The sequence below is a fragment of the Sciurus vulgaris genome, assembly GCF_902686455.1.
Source record: "Sciurus vulgaris genome assembly, chromosome: 15".
In the NCBI taxonomy this organism is placed as follows: Eukaryota; Metazoa; Chordata; class Mammalia; order Rodentia; family Sciuridae; genus Sciurus; species Sciurus vulgaris.
In genome coordinates this window covers 4,198,593-4,223,488 of record NC_136476.1, presented here as the reverse complement: position 1 = coordinate 4,223,488, position 24,896 = coordinate 4,198,593, and the positions used below count along the sequence as shown (strand labels likewise).

The following is a 24,896-nucleotide window of genomic DNA, read 5'->3' as shown; positions in this document are numbered from 1 at the left end:
GGGAGTGGGCGGTGAAGGGGCGTTTTCCAGCCCCGACAGAGTCTTTTGGGGTTGGAGGAGGGGCGGGAGCGCCGGGCAAATCGGGCGGGAAGAGGCAAAAAAAAAAAAAAAAGGATTAGGAAGCGCGCTGTGGCGATTTCTGTTCTCAGGGCGCGGCCCCGGATCTGCTGTTGCACCAGGAAGGCGGAACGCCCAGGTCGGTGCTCGGCCCATATTTGTGCCCCTGTTTCCACAGTTCACACTCGCGTCTCCCTCCCTCCCTGACTTCCTCCTCCCCTTCCCGGGATGCCGGGCTGCGGGACGAGCTGCGCGGTGGTAAGTGCAACTCGCCCACGCCTCGGAGACCCGCTGTTTGTAGCGGTCCACCGCGCCAGTCAGGCGCAGCTGGCGGTTCGCGGCCCGCGAATCGCTGGGGCGGGATCCGGGAGAACGCGTGGCCAGCCTGGACTCCGGGAGGGCTGCTCACGTTTCGGCCCAGGGCCAGGGCTCTCCGTTCTAATGAGACTTCTCATTCTTTTCTTTCTTTTTCCTCTTAATGGGCCCTGTGATACAAGTATTTATAGTGTAGCCGTTGTAGTTTATTTAGGGAAAAACTTGACTAAGCACTGTGTTCATCTCCTAAAATGCAAATCGCAAAGTACGTTGCAGACGTCGACGTTCCGTTCATTCAACTCTAAAGCGCCTGCCTTGAGTCATGGGATTGGGCAGTGATGAAAACAAATCCTCGCCCTTATTTAGTTCCCCCTCTAGCAGGATCCATTTACATTTGTTTTGTGTTTGGTTACTTATTTCTAAGACCCCTGCGCCAAGTTTTGATGATTTCTTTTGTTAAGGCGCCTAAGGTCATGGGAAATCATTAGCTCTGATAGTACCTGCTTTCCACCTCGTTGTTCAGCCTTCCATCTTCCATCCATCATTCCAAACGCAAGCTGAAGCATAAAGATTTTGTAATCTACCCATAAGGCTAGATTTGCTATTAGAAATACCTGTGTGTGTGTGTATACACACATATATATATATATATATCTCCACGCACGTGCACACATGTATACCAGTACATAAGTGATGAATGTGTGCTGATTCGTTACTGTTACAACAATTTCTTGAGTAATTTGCAAAGTACTTACAGCAGCATCCTTTTAAATAGCTTTGTAATAATTACATTCATCCATAAATATTTGCGTGTTTAGGAAGAAAACTCTGGTTAGGGGAACTGGGGACTTTGTGAAGCACTAACATTTACATTCTCCTAAGATACCTCAACAAATACTGTTAGAATATAGCATTTGGGGTTGTGGAGCTTCTAAAAGTTTTCTTTAAATGTTAGTGCAATTTTTAAATGGCCCCACCATGAAAAATGTATTTGTTGAGGTAAAACTGAATCCAGATTTTAATTCTAGGATACAAAGTTAAGATTTTTATTAAACATTCATCCAAGAATTGATGAGTGTATGTAAGGGCTAGGAATACTTGCGTTATGGAGATTTAATCTGCTAGTCAGGATTTGCAACATTTAACTGAGTCTGTCACTGAAAATCTGGACGTTTCACTAACACTAATATGCACATATGAGAGTATTGTAATAATGATACTTTTATTTTTTTTAAAGAAGTTTTGTTTTTTAAAATATTTCTAGTTTTTAAAATACCTTTATATTTATTTATGTGGTGCTGCGGATTGAACTCAGTGCCTCACACATGCAAGGTAAGTACTCTACCACCGAGCTACAACTCCAGCCCCATAATGATGCTTTTCCAAAAGTTAATATTTTTGTTGCAGCTGTGGTGCTCTGCCTTCATAAGCAGTGAAGAGTGAGAATCCAACTGAAACAGCAAGCAGCTCTGTATAGGACTAGCTTCCTCCTAACACCACTGTCGTTTTGACTAGACTGTAAAATGTTAACTTTCTTTAGATGCTATTGTGGGATTGTTATTTAGTCTTCCCCCCATATGTCTTATCCTATTTTCTCTTTAGGTTTCCTCCTTCAATAACAGGGAACTCTGTCTTTTCTCCATCCTTTCATTCTTTATTTAAAATTGAGAGTTTCAATTCAACAATATAAACCTGTGCCCAGGGCTGGGGATGTTGCTTAGTGGCAGAGTGACCTAAGCTCTGTATACAGCATCACAAACAAAAAAACCCGTGCTCATTCAAGGACCTGTGATTTCATTTAATTCATTCAGTGACTCCTGTCTGGTGTAATTGTTTGGAACAAATGGTGTAATGGTGTAGTGATAATTTTGGACCTTTAGTGATTTTAGAGGTAGTATTATTTTAGTTAGACTAATATAATTGTCATTGTACACTAGCTGACTGGATTGTCATTTACATATTTTTTGTAACTACCATTTCCTGAATTCCCCACTATGTGCCAGACCTTGTGCAGTAATGCTTAATTACAGTCTTTTTGAGTAAGTTGTGGTTATCTTTGGGGTTTTTGTTATTGTTTGTTTGTTTTATGGAGGAGAGAATTAAGACTAAGAAGGTAAGAAACATGTCCAGGGTCACAGTAGAATTGGGTTTCAGATTTTTAAACTTATTCTTTCTATGTCTTTTTCTTACATTAAGTTATGGAGGATCTACAAAAAGCTCCTCTGATTACTTTTCTGATTTTAGTCATAGATTTTTCCTCCCTAATTTTTAGAGTACCTTCTCAGAATTCCAAAATTATCTTGAGATCATCCCCCCAAAATTAAGACACCAGACTTACATTTACTTTTTAGATGAAGATAATGGATAATGGATTTAAATATTTGTTAGTGCCAATGGGCCTGGTGGTACACACTTTTATCTCAGTGGCTTAAGAGGCTGAGGCAGGAGAATTGCAAGTTTGAGGTAAGCCTATGTATTATAGCATGACCCTGTCTCTAAATTAAAAATAAAAAAGGGTTGGGGAAGTAGTAGCTTAGTAGAAGAGTGCCCCTGGGTTCTACTCCCACCAGAAAACAAAACAGTTAAACAAACAAACAAAAACTTAGTGTTTTTAAGTCTTAGTTATTGATTGAAGGCCATATATTGTATCCAAAAGGATGGTAGCTTTTTCTGTTTTTAAAAATTGCATGCATGACGCTGATTGAAAATTGTAAGTCAATTTTAGTGGTGAGAGTATTTTTCTGTTCTGTTTAGTTGTTAAGATGTGGAATGTAGAATAGTGTGATCTGCCAAGTTTATCAGGCAGAAAATGCTAATTAAACAATTTTTCCTGACTATGAAATTAGTGATTGAGCTGTTTGTAATTTTGTATGTGGCCTTTTCCCTAACAAAATATGGACATATTTTCATGTCATTAAGTAGCCTGAAAAAATATTTTAAAGACTCCATAGCCTTCCATTTCATCAATGTCACGTACTGTCTTTGATTTTTTTTCTAGTGTCGAACATTTAGATTGTTTCCCATACCCCCCACATTATAAAAAACACTAATACACAGTGTGGAACATAAATTTTTGTCCTTATTTCTCTTTTTGGGGTGCCAGGATTGAACATAAAGCCTTGTGTGAACACTCACTCTACCTCTTATACTCCCAACCCCTTGTCCTTGTTATTTCTAATTGTTTTTATTTTAAAAAAATGTTAGTTGTAGATGGATATAATGCCTTTATTTGATTCATTTATTTTTATGTGGTGCTGAGGGTGGAACCCAGTGCCTCACATGTGCTAGGCAAGCACTCTACCACTGAGCTACAACCCCAGCCCCTCTAATCGATTTCTTGACATCAATTCTGGAAAGTTAAAAGAAGCGAATCATATAATATGAACATATCTTAATGCACAATTTAAAAGACATCTTTTCCAAATTTATTTTTTATCTTGTGCAGTGGAGTTCTGGAGAATCATTTGTGTATCATCAAATGGGAAATTGTGCTGCCCTAGCTAAACTCTCCCTCTGAGCTGCTTCTAGCTGCTGTGACTATGGGTGCTCAATTTCTCAAGAAGGGAAGGGATGAAAACCTTAAGAATTCTCTGAAGGAATAGATGCTAGTAATAAAATTTACCAAATTATTAAGGTTCTCATTTATTGAAAACCAGTCTAAACTGTGTAATGTAGCCAGGCATGGCGGTGCATGCCTGTAATCCCAGCGAGTGGGGAGGCTGAGGCAGAAGGGTTGCGAGTTTGAGGCCACCCTCAGCAATTTAATGAGGTCCTGAGCAACTTGGCAAGCGAGACCTTGCCTCAAAATGGCAACGTAGCACAGTGGTAGAGTGCCCTTGGGTACAATGACGAGTGGCGGGGGGCTGCATAATTAGATCCTATATGATTAAAGTTGTTTTTTATTTTTTCAAATTACCCCAGTACTGGGGATTGAACCCTAGACCTTGCACATACTAGGTAAGTGCTCTACAGCTGTGTCACACTCCAAGCATTTTAAGTTTTATTTTGAATTAGTTTCACCAAGTTACTGAGGCTGGCCTCAAATATAGTGATCATACTGCCTCAACCTCTGAAGTAGCTGGGATTATAGGCATGCTCCACTACGTGAATTAAACATTTTAACAAACTTTTTGTAGTCTGAAGGAAATAATCCTGTTTTTTAATCATCTTTTTATTAAAATTCTTACATGTTGTAGGGACTATATATGTGTTCTGGATTAATCATACCCTCTACTTTGCTGCTAGTTGACTAACTCTGTAACAGACATGCATTTAGCTGTCTCCACAGTCCCTGCCCCCCACGTTCTTAACTTTTTGGTAAAATATTTGAGAATAACTGTATTTGAGTGCTTGTCAGTGTATCACTCATAACATTTGCTTGTGTTTTTCTAATGTCCTGTGGTTTTTTCTGTCTGGTTATAACATTACTATCAAATTATAATATGTCAGTTCCAGAAGTTGAGATTCAAATCTGGAGGGTAGTACTTGGAATTATTAATTAGGACTGGCACACATTAACAGAACAATTTAGTTGTTATGGTTTAATGAACAGCGTTACTTAGAATTTGATCCACCTGTAGGCTGAAAGGAGTTTTGTTAGTATCTTGAGTAGCACATACAAGGAAGTGCTTGTTGTGAATTAAAACAAAAATAAAAACAAAAATGACACATAGCTTTAAAATGTCAGTTTGCAATATTTTGAAAAATTTTTAAATTATTCTATGTGGTATTTTAGTGTTACAGTGAAAGGAAAAATACTACTTAGCTCTAACATTGTCGTTTTGACGCAAAGATAAAAGTGGAAGTTTTTTTCTTTTATTTGACCTTGTAAATAAAATAATTTAGAATACACTAGGTAAGCTCGTTATTTACATGAAGTCTGTCAAAAGTCTGTTCGTTTTAAAAACAGTGTGATACTTTTATAAAATGATCATTTGGATTTTATCTGAGGGACTGGCTACACTTTCCCTTTGTGCTTAAGTTAATAGGGTCTGGAAAAATGTATAGGAATAGAAATGAGAAGGATTTAAGTTCTAGCTATGGGTCTACTGCTTGGTATGATCTTTATGCCTTAATCTTTGTACCTCAGTTTCATCATCTATCAGGCAGATGATAATATCTTGTCTGTCACAGATTGTTATTTTGAAGTTTAGATAATACTGCAAATATAAAAGTATTTTGAAAAAATTAAAATCTTAACAAGTAAGAGTTTGGAATTTATTTTTAGCAAATCTTTATCTTTAATTCTCTGTTTATATGCCTGTGCCTGCTGGAATATAGGATTAGTATTTCTGAAACCATCCTTTTCATTTCATTTTTTGTCCTTTTCATTTCATTTTCTTGATCTTTTCTGTTCACAGTGACTCTTCCTTTCTTGCTGCTTCCTTCCTAAAAATCTAAACAGTATCATCTGGTACTTAATAGGTTCAAGTTGAAAATAGCATTTGTGTTACATGGCTGCAAATAATAACTTAGGGACATATACTATATTCAGAATGATGTATAGGATAAAACATTATGCAAGCAACTAAACTGTAATTGTACATTTATGCTTTATAATTCATTGAAATAATTAATAACTCTACTGAATGTGTACTTTGTTCTCCTTTCAGTTTACCCAATGACCATAATCACATTATCACAACACCTTTGAAAATTACGCTGTTCAATTTGCCAGCATTGTTTAAATTTTAGTGGAGGAAATAAGTATGATAGTGAATCAGTGCCACTAAGAGTTATAGAACTAGCTTAATTTTTTAAGCTAGCTTTTTAAGCTAGCTTAATTTTTTAGATTAAAAAAATTACAACAAGGGCTGGGGATATAGCTTAGTTGGTAGAGTACTTGCCTTGCAAACACAAGGCCCTGGGTTCAATCCCCAGCACCCACCAAAAAAAAAAAGATTACAACAGATGCAATTAAATTAAATTGCATTTTGAATTCTTAAGTTATATGAGTACAGATTTCTTAGTGTTGAGGAAAGGTGTTTCTAAGCTTCGACGTCAAGGAATCATGTTTGGAGGTTTTAACATCCCTTTATTTAAAATACATATTTTTTTAATCTTTGTTTTCCACACATTTTTTTTTGTGCATTATAGTTGTACATATTAATGACATTTGTTGTTATACTTTTTACATGTACACAATATACAATATCACTCCTCAGCATTTTCCCAGTCCCTCCCCATCTCCTACCCTTGGGTTCCTTTCTTCTACTATCTCCTTTTGATTTTCATGAGATCCGCCCCCACCGTTCTTTTCTTTTTCCCCTTGAAGCTTCTGTGTATGAACATGCCTTTATTGTAATTAATTTCATATTTTGGTGTTAATTTTGTTTTAGGTCTCACATTGTTTTAGATGAAGAATTCAACTGGATTTGGTTTATCCAATTTGACAGTATCTTTTAATAGGTGAGTTTAACCTATTCATGTTCATTATTGTTGCTAACAGATTCGGACTGTTTCTATTTATAGCACTTATCCACTCTGTGCCTTTTCTTGAATTGTTCTGTTTTCTTTAGCTTATTTGACAGGAAGCTATTATATTTCTATTCTTTTGTTTTTTTACCTTTAGTTTTTCTACTGGAGCATAATTTACATTCAAGAAAATTTATACTCTCTGGTGTAACTTCTCTAAGTTTTGATAAAGACGTACCTGTAGTCAATGTAATCACCACAGCAGTCGTGATTTAGAACAGTTTCATTGATCCCAAAGTTTCTTTGTGCCCCTTTCCACACCTCAAGCCTTTGGCAACCATTGAATAGTTTTCTTTGTAGTGTTAAATATTCAAGAATGTCATATAAATGAAATTATATATTCTTTGGCTTCATTCACTTATCATACTATATTTGACATTCATCTGTTTTTGGGTGCATTAATTTTTTCTTTTTATTACTAAATAGTATTTTACTATTTGGGTATACCTTGCTTTGTTATCCATTTACCAATTGAAGGACATGTTTCCAGTTTTTGATGTTCATGAATAAAGTTGCTATAAACATTCACAGTCTGGTTTTTAATGAATGTAAGAAGTGTTCATTTGCTTTGTGAAATACTCAGCAATCTGTAAGCTTATGTTTTGCATTTTAAGAAAATGAAAAATTGTTTTCCAAAACATCTGTTCCATTTTGCATTCTCATTAGCAATAATGGGAATTCCAGTAGTTGGTATTGTCAGTTACTTATATTTTTTGGTACCAGGAGTTGAACCCAGTGTTTAACCAGTGAGCCATATCCCCAACCCTTTTTTTATATTTTATTTAGAGACCGGGTCTCATTGAGTTGCTTTAGGACCTCATTAAGTTGCCGAGTCATGGTTCTTCTGCCTCAGCCTTCCAAGCTACTAGAATTACAGGTGTGTACCACTGTACCCAGCTGTCAGTTATTTTGCAATTTTAGTTATTTTAATATGTGCATAGTTGTATAACATTTGTGAATTTAGTTTTCCATTTCTCTACTGTATAATAATATTGAACATCTTAAGCTGGGCATGGTGGCATGTGCTTATAGTTCTAGCCACTCAGGAGGCTAAGGCAGGAGAATTTCTTGAGCTCAGGAATTCAAGACCAGCCTGGGCAATGTGGCAAGTGCCTATCTTCATAAACAAAAACAACAATAACTATATATATGTATTTAGAAAGAGAGAGAGAAAGTGTATAAGCACACACATTTTTATTGTCACATTATAACTATAAAATTAGTGGAATCCATTGTGATATATTTGTACATACACGAGTTGTTCAATTTCATTTCGCCCAGTACCTTCCCTATTCCCCCACTCTGTCCTCTACTGATCTCCCTTCTATTTTCATGAAAATTCTCTCTTTCCCTCCTTTTCTCTAGCTTCCACATATGAGAGAAAGCTTTTGATTTTCCACATAGGAAAGAGGACATTTGACCTTTGATTTTTGAGTCTGGCTTATTTCACTTAACATGATTTTCTTCAGTTCCACTATTTATTTGCAAATGACATAATTTTGTGCTTTATGACTGCATAAAATTCTATTATGATGAGTACTAGACTGGTTTTTTTGACTTGGCTGTTGTGAATTATGGTATTATAAACCTGTATGCATATATGGCTATAGCATGCTGACTAAAGTTCTTTTGGGTAAATGCTAAGGAGTGGGATCTGGGTCATGTGGTGGTTCCATTCCTAATCTTTTGAGGAACCTCCATACTGATTTCCATAGTGGTGCTACAAATTCACAATTCCACCAAGAGTGTATAAGTGTTCCTTTTTCCCCACATCCTTGCTAGAATTTATTTATTATTTGTAATCTTTTTTTTAATTATTAAAATCTTTTTTATTTTTACAGACTGCATTTTGATTCTTTGTACACAAATGCGGTACAACTTTTCATTTCTATGGTTGTAGAACCATAGAACCATTGTAGAATCATTGTAGAACAATATGGATTCACACCATTTATGTAATCATACATATACATAGGGTAATACTGTTTCATTCTAATATCTTTCTGTCCCCCACCCCCTCCCACCCCATTTTCCTCTACACCATCCGAAGTTCCTTCATTCTTCTTTTTCCCTCGCCTCTTCCTCGTTATATACTGTCATGCATATTGTCTTTATCAGAGAAAACATTCGGCCTTTGGTTTTTTGGGCTTGGCTTATTTCACTTAGCATGATATTTTCCAACTTCATCCATTTACCAGCAAATGCCATAATTTCATTCTTTTTTATGGCTGAGTAATATTCCATTGTGTATATGTACCACAGTTTCTGTATCCATTCGTCAATTGAAGGGCATCTAGGTTGGTTCCATAATCTAGCTATTATGAATTGAGCTGCTAGGAACATTAACGTGGCTGCATCACTGGAGTATGCTGATTTTAAGTCCTTTGGGTATAAACCGAGAAGTGGAATATCTGGGTCAAATGGTGGTTCCGTTCCAAGCTTTCTGTGGAATCTCCATACTGCTTTCCGGAGTGGCTGCACCAATTTGCAACTCTACCAGTAATGTATGAGTGTGCCTTTTCCCCCACATCCACACCAACACTTATTATTGCTTGTGTTCTTGATAATAGCCATTCTGATTAGAGCTAGATGAAATCTTAGGGTGGTTTTAATTTGCATTTCTCTTATTACTAGGAATGATGAGCACTTTTTCATATATTTGTTGATCACCTGTATATCTTCTTCTATGAAGTGTCTGCCCATTTCCTTAGCCCATTTATTGATTGGGTTCTTCGTATTTTGGATGTAAAGTTTTTAAAGTTCTTTGTAAACTGTGGAGATGAGTGCTGTGACTGAAGTGTGTGGAAAAGATTTTCTTCCTCTTGTAGGCTTTCTTTTCACATTATTGATTGTTTCCTGTGCTGAGAAAAAACTTTTTAGTTTGAATCTATCCTATTTATTGATTCTTGCTTTTATTTCTTGCACTATGGGATCTTGTTAAGGAAGTCTGGTCCTAAGCCAATGTGATGGAGATTCTGGCCTAATTTTTCTTCTATTTGGTGAAGGGTTTTGGGCCTAATTCTAGATCCTTGATCCATTTTGAGTTGAGTTTTGTACAGGGTGAGAGAGAGGGGTTTAATTTCATTTTACTGCATATGGATTTCCAATTTTGCCAGCATCTTTTGTTGAAGAGGCTATCTTTTCTCCATTGTAAGTTTTTGGCACCTTTGTCTAGTATGAGATAACTGTACTTATGTGGGTATGTCTCCTTGTCTTCTATCCTGTACCATTGGTCTACCTATCTATTTTGGTGCCACTACCATACCGTTTTTGTTACTATTGCCCTATAGTAGAGTTTAAGGTCTGGTATTGTGATACCTCGAATCACTCTTCCTGCCCACGATTGCTTTCGCTATTCTGGGTCTTTTGTTCTTCCAGATGAATTTCATGATTCCTTTTTCTGTTTCTATGAGAAATATCATTGGGATTTTAATTGGAATTGCGTTAAATCTGTATAGAGCCTTTGGAAGCATGGCCATTTTTGACAATATTAATTCTGCCTATCCAAGAACATGGGAGATCTTTCCACCTTCTAAGGTCTTCAGTTTCTTTCTATAATGTTCTGTAGTTTTCATTGTAGAGATCCTTCACCTCTTTGGTTAGATTGATTCCCAAATATTTTATTTTCTTTTGAGGCTATTGTGAACAGAATTTTATTTGTAATCTTGATGATTGAGAACATCTTTTCATGTGTTTGTGTTTACCATCTGCATTTTTTTTGTGAAGTGTGTACTCATATCTTTTGCTCATTTTAAGATTTTTCATTTTTGTACTAATTTTCAAGAATTCTTTACATAGAATGTAAATCTAGCCCATGTTTCTCTCAATCTGTGGCGTGTGTGTGTGTGTGTGTGTGTGTTCTTTTTATAGTCCTAACATAGGGTGTGTTTCACAGAGAAGTTGTAAGATAAAATCCATTTAAAGTCTTTTGCATGTGAATATCATTTGTTGAAAAGAAGACTATACTTTTCCCATAGACTTAGCCACCCATGTAAAAAATAATTTGACCTGTCACATGAGAGTTTATTTCTGGGCTCTCTGTTGTGTTCCATTGGTCTGCAGTTCTCTCTTTATATTATTTTTTCTATTTAAAACTATACGCCTTTTATTTATTTCACTTGTCTTATTGTAAGTACAGTGTTGAAGTATTGACAACGTGTGCACCATCACATACAGCAATACCTTTAAGTTTTAAAACACATACTCTTGTGCTATTTTATTTTTTGCTAGTAGCAATAATGAAAAACTCAGAACAAATGGAAGATTAAGTTAGGAAAACTTCTATCTATATCATATACAACCAGAAGTATAAGAAGTTATATTCCATTTATGTATTCTGTGTCAAAATGGATTCTACTAATTAGAATAAAAAAATTTAAAAAAAGGAAAATGTCTAAAAAAGGGAAAACTTCTAAACATCAGTGCAAAGAAATTAGTGTAACATGGAAGACAGAAGAAATGTGTTATACATAAATCATTTAAATATCAAATTTTAAAGTATGTATGTTTTATGTTTTTCCTTGCCATACTGGGGATTGAGGGGTTAGGGATTTAACTGAGTGGCAAAGTGCTTGCCTAGCATGCACAAGACCCTGAGTTCTGCCTTTGACCCTGAAAAATAAGTGAGGGATAACATCCAAAAAACAAAGCAAGGCAACAGCATACTGGTAATTGAACCTAGGGGTGCACTACTACTAGCTCCACTTCAGTCCTTTTTTAAAAAAAATTGTTTTGAGACCGGATCTTGCTAAGTTGCTGAGCCTGGCCTTGAACTTGCCATCCTCTTGCATTAGCCTCTGTGGAACTTGTGATTACATGTGTGCAGGCTAAAGAGTTGTTTTGAAAAAATTATCCCTTGCCTTTTATTTCTCCCAGAAGCATTTACTATAAGCATTTCAAGTGGATTCTATATTGTGTTTACTTTGATAGATCTGAAAACCGTGTATAGATTGCTCCTTCTTGATTTTTCAGTTTTAGTTTTTCTGTTGACTTTTACCTTAGAGATGAGGATTTGGTCTCTTTCCATTTATCTTTCTCACTGTGCCTTAACTCCATCCTTATACATTTTTGAATCTCACTGAATGTGTTACAACTTTTGTCTGATTAGTATTTAGAGTGTGCATTATGTATATGATGTCTGTATGTAAATGATGTTTACAACTAGGTCATGTAGTATACACGTACAGCCTTTGTTTTTCTCTTGAGTTATCTTGCTTTATTTTCAGAGGAAATAAATATAATACAATATTCTGTATATCATCAACCTCCTAACTCCTTTGGTTGCTTAAATCTCCTCTCCACATTGAGAGTGTCAGTGATCCAGTGTAACACGAGTAAACCAAGAAAAATGACTATGTGAAATCCTGAATATAGTGGTCTTACACAATTTCATCTCGTTGAAAAAATAATCTCTTTTGAGGTCCTCTGACTGTTTGTTCCTATATTCTGTAAATACCCTTTACCATGTTTATCCTTCTTTTGTGTAAGACCCAGGATATCATGTGTTCCTCTTTCTTGATTTATTTCTCTGTTATGTTAGAACACATCTTTTATTCCAAAAATTGAGACCGTGCTAGTCTGATCATATTTATTTCACTGTCATAGTTGATAGATACTTTGCCTGGGTGAAGAATTATTGGTTAGAAATTCTTTTCGTTCAGAAATTTGAAATAACCTGCTAGCTGACACGGGGAAGTATAAAGCCATTTTCATTATGTAGACTCTCAATATGACCTATTTTTTGTGTTTTTCCTCTCTGAGAGTCTTTATCCCTGTATTTAAAATTTTATGGTGATATTCTTTGTGTTAGTTCCTTTCCATATGGAAGCCCTTGTATTTATGTTCTGGACAATTTATTTTTTATTATTTTCTGTCCTTCATTTTCTTGTATTTATGTTCTGGACAATTTATTTTTTATTATTTTCTGTCCTTCATTTTCTTTTTGGAACTTCTAGTTTATTAAAACTTCCTGGGAATCCTTTTTGTTTTTGTTTTTCCTTCTGTGTACTGTTGATTTCTTTGTACTAATGTTTTTGCTTTTGGAGATTTTCAAAACTTTATCTTCCATTCATTCTACTGAGTTTATAAGTTTGTTGTCGTTTTTAATTTTCAGAGTTCTTTTTTTGTCCTATTCCTTGTTGTAGCATCCTACTCTTATTTAATGAATATGATGTCTTATCTGCCTGAGGATATATCTTTTTTAATATTTTTTTTAGTTGTAGATGTACACAATGCCTTCATTTTATTTATTTACTTTTATGTGGTGCTGAGGATCAAACCCAATGCTTTGCATGTGGTAGGTGGGTGCATTATTACTGAGCCACAACCCCAGCCCTTGCCTGAGGATATTAATGATAGCTTTTTGAAGTTTTCATTTCCATAGTCAACTCATTGCAGTTTTCTCTTTGATACAGTTTTTTTGATACAGTTTTTTTTTTTTTTTTTTTTTTTGGTACCAGGGTTTGAACTCAGGGACACTGGACCACTGAGCCACATCCCAGTCCTGTTTTGTATTTTATTTAGAGAAAGGGTCTAATTGAGTTGCTTAGTGTCTTGCTTTTGCTTAGGCTTTGAACTCACAATTCTCTTGCCTCACCCTTCTGAGCTGCTGTGATTACAGATGTGCCCCACCATGCCCAACTTGATACCGTTTCTTATTAGATAACTTGTCATAATTAAGAGTGGGAAACTAGAAAGCTGATTGAAGCTCTGGATCTGGGTGCAGTATCAAATTGGGCTGTTTAATTGGGAATCTTTCATGTTAGTATCTTTAGGTCTTTTCTGTTGGTGGTAAGATTGCCCAGAAAAAGATTTTTGCAGTCTCTTTCTTAGAGAGAATAGGACTAGTCCCTGATATTTCTTGAAGCTTTGTAGATGAACAGAGTGGTATATGTTCAGCATTCAGTATATAAGAATTCACTTGCTCTCCCTATTTTCAGTCTGGTGTGTCTACCTTCAGCTGTACAATCAATTTTATTTTTAGAGTCCTCTTTTTTCTTCCAGACTACTTAGTATTGCCTTTTATTCTAGGTGTTAAACTGTTCTTAACACTAGCTTAGCATTCAGTTTTCTGATGCCTGCTAAGTTATGTACCCCTTACCTATTTGTGTTCTGGTTTCCAAGATTTGTTGACATTGTTTCATTCTTAGACTTTTCTTTATTTTTAGAATTTTATGGCTTTTATTCCCCTCCGAATTGGGGATTAAAGCCCAGATCAACTTGCAATTGCTAGGTGCCTGGTTCCAGGCCTAGTGGGTCAGGGGTCCTAGGTGGATGGGACGCGTCAGCACAGTGGAGAAACAGCGCACAGAGGCATCAAGTGTTCTGAGACTGAATCTGTCTTTATTTTTTCTGCCAGCCTTTTTGCAGATATTTTTCTTTAGTAATGATTATATCATTTTATGGTTAGTTTAAAATAAGAAAAACCTTCAAAAGTACAATCTATGCTTCTTCTCAAAGTACGCATTCTCTCTGTATGACAGCCCACACCAAAACAACCTTATTTCCCAGCTAGATTAAAACAACCTTGTCTCCCAGCTAAACTGAGAGCACCATGATCTGCTAGCCTTCAACCTTTAGAACAAACACGTCACTAGAATTTCTGAGAAACCACCCCCACCATGAACTCCAGTGTTTAACAGTAAAAAGCTTTTACTATTATTAAAGGGCAAAGAAATCAACTTATAGTTAATATTTAGCCTATTCTGTTTCATATAATGGCGAACTACAATCTTATTCTGATTCTCATAGAATTAGACTAAACATAGGAAAAGCACAAATTATGTTTATGACTAACCTAAATGTTTTTATTATGTAAAGTATCTCTAGAATCAACTATTAAAACTAAGAAAGCAACAAAGGCTAAACACTACATCCAAGCTCAGAGGAATGCCTCTTTATCCATCTATTATTATACTAAAGTAATCACAGGCTCCTTTTAACTTGAGCACAGCTACAATTATTTATTTTCATACATTTTATCTATGTATTACTGCTAAATTTTCATTGTGCACTATTTTGTGTCCCAATACAGTAAAACCTTCCCAATGTTTATCCAATAAGTTTCTAATGATATATTGATTATTAATATTAAAAAGCAACTACACATGGAGACATGCCCCGCCCATGGCCTCCAAGAGGGAGGATGATCAACAGAACTGTTTCAAGTGTTGAGTCCTCTATTCCAACAGAACTGTGTCAAGTGTTGGATCCTCTACTCCAACAGAGCCGTGTCAAGTGTTGGAGTGGCAGGAAATAGATGTGGCAGCTAGGCAAACCCTCTATCACTGAGCTACATCCTGAGCCCTTATTTTTTATTTTGATAGAGTCATGCTAAGTTTTATGGCTTTTTAAAAATTCATTCTGAGGGCTGGGGAGATAGCTCAGCTGGTAGAGTGCCTGCCTCACAAGCACAAGGCCCTGAGTTCGATCCCCAGTACCGCAAAAAAAACCAAACAAACAAAAAAAATTCATTCTGACCAAGAGAGATGAAACACGCCTATAATCCCATCTATTCTATCTACTTAGGAGGCCGAGGCAGGAGAACAGGCCAGCCTTGCAACTTGGCAAGATCCTATCACGTGTGAGGCAGTGGGTTTGATCCTTCCTCAGTACCACATAAAAACAAATAAATAAGATAAAGATATTGTGTCGTGTGTGTGTGTGTGTGTGTGTGTGTATAAATAAAAAGGACCCTGTCATAAAATTTTGACAGGGGATGGGGATGTTGTTTAGTGGTAGAGTGCCCCTGAGGTTTAATCCTAGTATCAGGGGAAGGAAAATCCATTTTGCACGTACTTTCAGAATGTTCTTAAAATGTTTTTCCAACACTCTCATCTTTATCCCTAAATACATTTTATATTTTTCTATAAAATTCCAAACAATATCTCTATTATCCTCTTTGGCAAAATAGGAATACTGTAATTTCCTCCTAAATTTATTTTCTTTCTTTCTTTTTTTTTTTTTTTTCTTTTTGCCAGATTGGGGATTTGAGCCCAGGGGTTTTGAACATACTAGGCAGGCACTCTACTATTAAGCCATGTCCATAGTCCTTCAATCATTATCTTTTAAAAAATATTTTCTTTACCTATTCTAGTTTCTCTTTCTAAAGTTGTAATTCTTTCACTGTTGGAGCCTGTCTTCACTACTTCTTAGCTTTTTTTTTTTTCTCTCTTTGCTTAATTTCTTAATATTTCTTTATTGTGTTCCAAGTACTTTCCAATGCATAAGTTTTCTATTTGTCTTATGCTTCTCTTTAACATTTTTAATTAAAATTTTTTTCTGCAGGTGTGAATTCTCCTACTTGTTATGTCTGCTGCTGTGGCTCATGATTTTAATTTTCCTGGAGTACACTATAATTTTGGTGTGCTGGCTCATGTTGAATAGGAGTTTTCCCCTTTTGTGTGGTTTTGGAGTTTTCTTAGTTTGGCACTGGCCAGTTAGCTCTAGGTCAGTTGTTTTACTAAGGATTTGGGATTTTGATTTTTATGAATAGCCTAGTTCTGAACCACCCTGTATGTGTTATATACCCTTATACATGCTATGCAAACCCAGTTTCTATCCCCTGGGTACCTCTGTTCCTTCCACAGGTCACAGGTACATTTTGGGTAGGACATTTTCCCCCCAATTCTAACATGACTTTTTCTGTTTTTGGTCTTTTGCCCTGTGCAAGGTATGGATTCTTGGAGTTTTAGTTACACCTAGATCCCCTATCCCAGTATGCTGCAGGGTTTTAGTGTCCACTTATCACTCTTGAAATATATCCTCTTCCTAACCATGAAGCGTTTACTCTTGTTAATGTATGTAGCCATGTACTTAAAGTTCTGTTTCTTGTGTATCCTTCTGGAGGTCCTTCATTAATATACATGTAATTAAGAATGTGATTATTTTCCTGTATTTTGTGTACAAGAGTTAGCATACTGTATAACCTGTTCTATATTTTATTTTTTGTGACATTCAGGAAGTATTTTCACTTGATAATTCAAAGAGCTGGTTTAAAGACACTTGGTTTTTTTGTTACAGAGGCATGTCAGTTTGACCCTACATAGTTTCTTTTACTTTTTGTCCCCACTGCCAATTGCTTGCAGTATTGGGAATTGAATCCAGGGTACTTTACTACTGAACTACGTCTCCAATTCTTTTTATTTTTAGAAAGGGTCTTATAATTTGCTGAAGCTGACTTTGAACTTGTGATCCATCTGTCTCAGCCTCCCAAGAAGCTAGGATCATAGGCAAGTACCACTGTGCCTGGCCCTTAGACGTTTTTCTTTTCTTTTTTTGTTTTTTGGTAACAAGGATTGGACCCAGAGGCCCTTAACCACTGAGCCACATTCCAAGCCTTTTTTAAATTTTGAGATAGGGTCTCACTAAATTGCTTAGGGCCTTGCTAAATTGCTGTGGCTACCTTTGAACTTGTGCTTCTCCTGCCTCAGCCCCCTGAGTTGCTGGCATTACACACATGTGGCACTACACTCAGCTTTATTTTCTACTACAGAGTCTTGCTAAGTCTGCCAGGCTGGCCTTGAACTTTGAATCCTGCCTTAGCCTTTTGAGTAGCTAGAATTATGTGTATGTGCCACTTACCCTGAACTCTACATTAATTTTCATCACAACAGGCAAAGATCTTCCTACTTTTGAGTTTTCCCATTGAGTTCATGTAGAATTAAATATGTATGTATGTATGTGTATATATCTATATGTGTACTGCTTTTTAAAAATAATTTTTAGTTGTAGATAGACACAATGCCTTTATTTAATTTATTTATTTTTATGTGGTATTGAGGATTGACCCTAGTGCCTCACATGTGCCAGGTGAGTGCATTACCACTGAGCCACAATCCCACAACCTATAAATATATATATATATATATATATTTTTTTTTTTTTTTTTTTTGCCGTGCTGGGGATTGAACCCAGGGCCTTGCAAGGCAAGCACTCTACCAACTGAGCTATATCCCCATCCCATAATATTTATATATGTATATACTCTTAATCATTCTCTTCAATATAAAGATTTACCAGTTCCATAATTAAAATGACCTAATGTGCCCTATTTATTTGTTTATTTGTTTGTATAGGGGATTGAACCCAGTGGTGCTTTACCACTGAGATATATCTCCTGCCCTTTTTTTGTTTTATTTTGAGACAGGGTCTCACTATGTTATATAGGGCCTCGCTAATTTGCTGAGGATGGTCATGAACTTGCAATCATCCTACCCCATCCTCCTGAGCTCTGGGATTATAGTCATGTAGCACTGAACCACCTTTCTATAAATTTTAATAGTTTATTAAATTAATAATTCATTCACTGTAGGTTCCTGAGAGCTATGTGATTCTATATTCTCCTTTATGGGTATTTAAAATTTTTTTTTAATGATAGCAAGCACTTATCTGGCATTTACTGTGTGCTAGGATGGAAATATAGAACAAAAGAGGAATAATTAGAAGTAATGATAAGGAGTCTGTCTCTGGGAAAATATGAAAAGATGTTCAATTGGTAGCCTTACCATCAAGAATAAACTGAAGTTTTAGTTTTCTTTCTTTGCATTTGTCAGTTGTGTGCTATATTTCTTTCAGCTGTTTTTGGAGATGAATATAAAATAGTTTTGTTGTTAAATTAGCATTTTCAGAGTTCAAAATCCTAAAATTTCAGGTAGGTGTATTATTTTCTTCTTAAAGAACTTATAAAAAAAGTGTCAGTTTACTAATTTCAGTGACATCTGGGATTTTATTTGGTCATACATTCTAAAATAAAAATAACTAAGTTTTTTTTTTGTTGTTTATTTGTTTGTTTGCAGTAATAAGATTGAACCCAGGAGCATTCTACCTAGGAGCTACATCCCCAGCCCTGGATTTTTATTTCATTTTGTTGCTTAAACTTGGGATCCTCCTGCATCAGCCTCCAGACTAGCTGGGATTATAGGTGTGTATGAACACACCTGGCTATAGTAGGTACTTTAATAATATAGTGTACATTTACTGGGTTTTACTATGTGCCAACTGCTGCTTTTCCCATATTAATTTAACATTCATAGCGAACCTAAAAGGAAAATGCTGCTAGTCTCGTTTTACAATTCAGATAAGTACGATACTTTGAAGTTGAACTTGTTTAAGGTCACAATGTTTAAGTGAAAGATTACCTGGCACTACTGCCTCTGTTACTGCCCCTCCTATCTTTAATTTTCACAGTAGTCCTATGAGGTAACTATAGAAGTAAGGAAACAGAAAGAATAACTTTCTCATAGTTTCTGAATTTTCTTGTTTCTGTATATCTCACTCCAGCCTTATAGTTTTATTCTGTATAGCCTCTGTTCTACCCTGACAAATAACAGAATTCCCAAAAACTTGCACCCATGAAATTAGACCAACAATTCTTTCTACAGCTTCATCTTATAACCCTTAACTGCTACTTGTCTTAACCCTTAAGGCCATTTCTGAGTAGTAGAGGGTTTGAGTACTCTACTGAACAACCAGTTTTCAATGCTGTCATCAAATTCTGTGCTGCTGTTCCAAGTTAGTTTTCTTATAGACAAATTAAAACTTAAATAAATTCTACCTCTTAAATATCTTCATTTGGCTGGTTGCACACATGTAATCCCAGCAACTCAGGAAGCTGAGGCAGGAGGATTAAGAATTCAGAGGCAGCCTCAGCAATTTAGCAAAGCCCTAAGCAACTCAACAAGACCCTGTCTCTAAATAAAATATAAAAAAGGTCAGGGGCTGTGACTCAGTGGTTAAGCACTTCTGGGTTCAATTCCTGGTACCAAAAATAGTCTTCATTCGTAAGAGACATAGATTCCACTCTTGTGAATATGTGATGGATTAATCCTTATTGTCTTGCTACTACTTATTTACCTAACAGGACTATTGAGAATGTTTAGTGAAAGAAATAAGATGCTTTATATCAGCCCAGTCTGCTGTTACTTTTACTTTTTTTGTTAAAGAACTTATTAAAAAGTGTCAGTTTACTAATTTCAGTGAAGTCTAGGACTTTATCCAATGTAGAAATTGATCATATACTCTAAAATAAAAATAACTATAGGATTTTTTGTTATAACTTTTATTTGGGCGGGGGGACTGGGGATTTAACCCAGGGGTGCTTAACCTCTGAGCCACATCCTCAGCCCTTTTTATTTTTTATTTTGAGACAAGATCTGGTGAGTTACTTAGGGTCTTACTAAGTTTCTAGGGCTTCACTAAGTTGTTGAGGCTGACTTTGAACTTGTGTTTCTCCTGCCACAGCCTCCTGAGCCACTGGGATTACAGGGTGTATGCCACCATGCCAGCTGATATAACTTTTTTCTTAGACCACATATTTAAGTACTAACTGGCCAAACATAGGGGAATAAAATGTAAGAGTTAATTACAGGTAGATAAAGAACCTTAGTGAACATTGTTTAAGCTAAAGTTCAACTGATTAGAATCTGGTTATTATTTTAATATAATAACTACTATTCACTATCTTTCCTAGATCTGACAGCATGCTTCATAAATATTATTCATGTGATTCTTTTCTTTTTAAAGATACTGGAGATTGAACCCAAGGGCTCTATACCACTGAGCTGTATTCCCAGTCCTTTTTACTTTTTATTTTGAGGCAACATTTTGCTAAGTTGCCCGGGTTGGCCTTGAACTTGGGATCCTCCTGCTTCAGCTTCCCGAGTAGGTGGGATTAGAGTCATGCACCCCTACACCTGGCTCATGTAATTCTCTCTCTCTTTTTCTTTTGGTACAGGGAACTGAACTTGGGTACTCAACCACCAAGCCACATTCCCACCCCTATTTTGTATTCATTTAGAGACAGGGTCTCACTGAGTTGCTTAGGGCCTTGCTGAGTTGCTGAGGCTGGCTTGGAACTCATGATCCTCATGCCTCAGCCTCCTGAGCCAATGGGATTACAAGCATGTGCCACTGCACCCAACTTTTGTAATTCTTTTTTTTTTTTGGTGGTACTGGGGATTCGAACTCAGGGCCTTGTGCTTGCAAGGCAAGCACTCTACCAGCTAAGCTATCTCCCCAGCCCGCTGTAATTCTTAATGCTGTTAGATAGATGGTGTCATTGACACTTTACGAATGAAACAACTGGGTTAGAGAAATTAAGAAACTTAATTTAGATCATATAGCTGTAATTCGACAGCCAGCTTTCAAACCTAGGTATATCTATCTAAGATATTTGCTTTTCTCATTATACCATCTGATTATTGTGATGTTTGAATTTGGCCAAGTAGAAAGTCAAAGATTTTTAAGATGCTGAAGAGAGAAAAATAGAAAGGATATAGTGGTTATGCCTATTTGCACATTTTAGAGAATTGTAGTAGCAGTATTTAAATGTACTGTATTATCATAATATTTACTTTATTTTCAGGTAACAGAGACATAGTATCTCTTATTTAAAAGAAATGAGTGTAACTGGTATTGCTTCAAGAGTTGAAACCTGGCTATTAGCTACATGGCATGTTAAAGTACCTCTAATGTGGCTGGAAGCTTGTATTAACTGGATCCAAGAAGAAAATAATAATATTACTATGAGTCAGGCACAGATAAACAAACAAGTGTTCGAGCAATGGCTACTTACTGATCTGAGAGATTTGGAATACCCTCTTTTACCTGATGGCATTTTAGAACTTCCAAAAGGAGAATTGAATGGATTTTATGCTCTACAGATTAATTCCTTGGTTGATGTAAGTCAGCCTGCATATTCCCAGATACAGAAGTTGAGAGGAAAGAATACAATGAATGATCTAGTTACAGCTGAAACACAAGTTACCCCCAAACCTTGGGAAGCAAAGTCTTCACGGATGTTGATGCTGCAGCTAACCGATGGAATTGTACAATTACAGGGAATGGAATACCAGTCTGTACCTGCTCTTCATAGTGATCTTCCTCCAGGTACAAAAATTTTGATTTATGGAAACATTTCTTTCCGTCTTGGTGTCCTCTTATTGAAACCAGAAAATGTAAAGGTGTTAGGAGGTGAAGTAGATGCTCTTTTAGAAGAATATACGCAAGAAAAAGTACTTGCAAGATTAATTGGGGAACCGGATCCTATTGTTTCAGTCATATCAAATAATTCTAACCAGAGCATTCCCAGAGTTACAGATGTTCTAGATCCTGCATTAGGACCTTCTGATGAGGAACTTTTGGCAAGTCTTGATGAAAATGATGAACTTGCAACAAATAATGACACCTCCTTTGAAAGATGTTTCAACACAGGTAGTTCCTCAAATACTGTTCCCACAAGACAATCAGATATTGAGCCAGGATTTGTTTCTCCAAGACCAAAGGAGAAACCACCAGACCAATCTGTGCATTTCACTGATGGGGAATTAGATGACTTTTCATTGGAGGAGGCCTTGCTTTTAGAAGAAACCGTCCAGAAAGAACAAATGGAAGCTAGAGAATTGCAGACATTGACTTTGAACAGAAACAAAGATAAAAGCATAGAGAGATTTTCACATAAACCTAATACTCTGAATGATTTTTCTTTGATTTACAAACAAGAAAATAGTAAATGGAATGGAGAACATTTATCTGAACAAAGGACTCATGAAGATAGGTGTTTTGGTTGTCCGTCTGCTAGAGACCAAAACAATAGTGTTTTTTCAGATCATTGTAATGTGCCCTTAGCCCATGATTTTACAAGTAAAGATAAAAATTCAGAGATAGATTATAGAATAAAACAAATCATCAACAGTTCAGATAAATATTCCTTAAATGACAAAATATTAAATAGAGAGCTGGTTAATGATGTATCCAAAAAAACCTCACAAATTTCTAGTGAAAATGGTTTCCATTTACAGTCTTGTTCTTTAAGATCATCAGAGACTAGCTCTGATCTTTCTACTGGCATGGATTTGTATTCTCCACCATTTATCTATTTGTCTGTTCTAATGGCTAACAAACCAAAGGAAGTTACTACAGTGAAAATCAAAGCATTTATTGTAACTTTAACTGGAAATCTCTCAAGTTCTGGTGGCATTTGGAATATTACTGCAAAGGTTTCTGATGGTACTGCATACCTAGATGTAGAGTTTGTAGATGAAATACTTACTAGTTTGATAGGATTTTCAGTACCAGAAATGAAACAGTTAAAAAAGGATCCTCTTAAATACCAAAAGTTCCAAGAAGGTTTGCAGAAATGTCAAAGAGATCTAATAGATTTGTGCTGTCTGATGACTATTTCATTTAATCCTTCCTTGTGTAGAGCAGTGGTACTTGCATTACAAGATGTTAATATGGAACACCTTGAGAACCTAAAGAAGAGGTTGAATAAATAATTTACTAAAATATTTTACATGTTTTTTGTTGTTTTGTTTTTGAGACAACGTGTTGCTGTGACATCCAGGCTCCCCTTAAACTCATGATCCTTACCCTCAGCCCCCTGAGTAGCTGGGATTATAGGCTTGTGCTACTGCATGAAGCTTTAAAATAGTTTTTAAGAGTAATTCAAAACAAGGAAATATGTAGAATTTGTTCACAATTTTATTTTTGAAACTTTTTTATTTAAAAATATTATTTTAGTTGTAGGTGAACACAGTACCCTTCATTTATTTATTTATTTTATGTGGTGCTGAGAATCAAACCCAGTGCCCCACATGTGCTAGGCGAGCTTTCCACCACTGAAGCCAGCCCCAGCCCCAAAACTTTCTTTTTATAGAAAGAAAAAATGTTTCATAGCTTATTTCAGTTTAGTTTAAAAATATTTAATCATGTTGGTTATATGTGTAGGGTTTTTTAAAAATGAATTTTTATAGTAAAATTCCTTAGATAAGGAATTTGGTGACCCACTGTTAATAAATTTGTTTTTATCTTATTTCATGTAGAATGATTGCTAAGAATTGTATTGACATTCCTTGATGAGTCATATTATTGAAGTTAATAATTATAAACAGGTAATTTTACTGCTAATATGTTGATACCCAAAATGATTTGTTTGTATTGTTATTCTTAGGGAAAAAAATAAAATTAGTGGATCAGGGTATCAGGCCTTCAGAAGCAAATTAATTAGTTTGCTAATTTTAAATATTTGGCATATTTAAAGTAAACCTTGCTAACTAGATATTTCAGAGATTATATTGAATGATTCAAAGCTTTATTTAAGAATAACTTATTTTAAATACCATTGAAAAATTTCATCATTATTAAGTAGTTCTTTATCAGATTAAAATAGGCATTTTTCATGTTGTTAGATGAATTCACTATACCTTTAAGTTTTCCTTTAGTTCTACGGTTAAGTGCTGATTGTTGTAAATGGAGGCTGTTTACCATGCTTCCACTTTGCTGTTACAAAGTTATACTTGAGAGGTAAACTTACATAAATTAATCTTTAAAAGTTTTAAATTAAAGTGCCTTGAATTTTAAAACAGTAAATAAATGCTTAAATAATAAAATGAAGACATTGTGCTTTATTTTAGTGAAAATAGTTTGACAGGAGATATGTGGAGGGTAACTACTTAAAAAATGATAATCGAATAAGAAGATTTAAAAATACTTTCCATTGTTTGAAGGATGATAATCATAATTCAAAGCATAAGAATACAGATACTGTTGATGTATGCTCTAATAGTAATCTTGCCTATATACTTGTATATCTCTTTTACTATAAGAGACCTAAATGGGATGGCATTATCTTTAATTTTCTTTTTTCTAAATATTCTGCATCCCATCTCTATGAATGGTGCTTAAAGACCGTAATTTGACTTTTTACTCCTTTCATTCTGTCTTGCTGTAAAAACAACAGTTCATCCTTTTAACATTGGTTCTTAGTGCTTTGATTTTGTTTGTAGTTTTCTCTCACCTGAATTATTCTAGTGGTTTGGTAATTAGTTTTTCTCTTAAACCATTGTCTGTAATATTGCCAGAATGATCTTTTTAAATAAATTTCTTTTTGTTTGCTTGTCATTTACCTTTAATATCAGTCTCTTCTCACTCCCTTAATTACAGGGTAAAGTCCAAACTTCTGATCTAGTCTGTAAGGCCTTTTATGATACGACCCTTGATTTCCTTTTTAGCTACATCATGCCCCAGTACTCTCTGTCTGCCTGCTCTGCGAC

General features: G+C 35.6%; 1 protein-coding gene across 4 annotated transcripts; it reads left to right on the top strand.

Moving 5' to 3' along the window:
* Positions 1 to 60: 60 nt before the first annotated feature.
* On the top strand, positions 61 to 24,896 carry RMI1 (RecQ mediated genome instability 1). Of its 4 annotated transcripts, XM_079112316.1 has the most exons (4): positions 61 to 196; positions 6,711 to 6,780; positions 18,642 to 18,766; positions 21,209 to 24,895. In XM_079112316.1, exon 4 carries the CDS (start codon positions 21,243 to 21,245, stop codon positions 23,118 to 23,120), a length of 1,878 nt encoding a protein of 625 aa, XP_078968442.1. In that variant the 5' UTR covers positions 61 to 196; positions 6,711 to 6,780; positions 18,642 to 18,766; positions 21,209 to 21,242; the 3' UTR covers positions 23,121 to 24,895. The 4 variants fall into 4 exon arrangements, with proteins under 4 accessions (XP_078968442.1, XP_078968443.1, XP_078968444.1 ...); XM_079112317.1 differs by lacking the exon at positions 61 to 196 and having other exon boundaries at positions 6,275 to 6,780; positions 18,642 to 18,791; positions 21,209 to 24,896; XM_079112318.1 differs by lacking the exon at positions 61 to 196 and having other exon boundaries at positions 6,275 to 6,780; positions 18,642 to 18,795; positions 21,209 to 24,896.

Bases quoted from the DNA above. Each gene is read 5' to 3' on its own strand.
- RMI1 (XM_079112319.1), top strand. From the start codon at position 21,243: ATGAGTGTAACTGGTATTGCTTCAAGAGTTGAAACCTGGCTATTAGCT.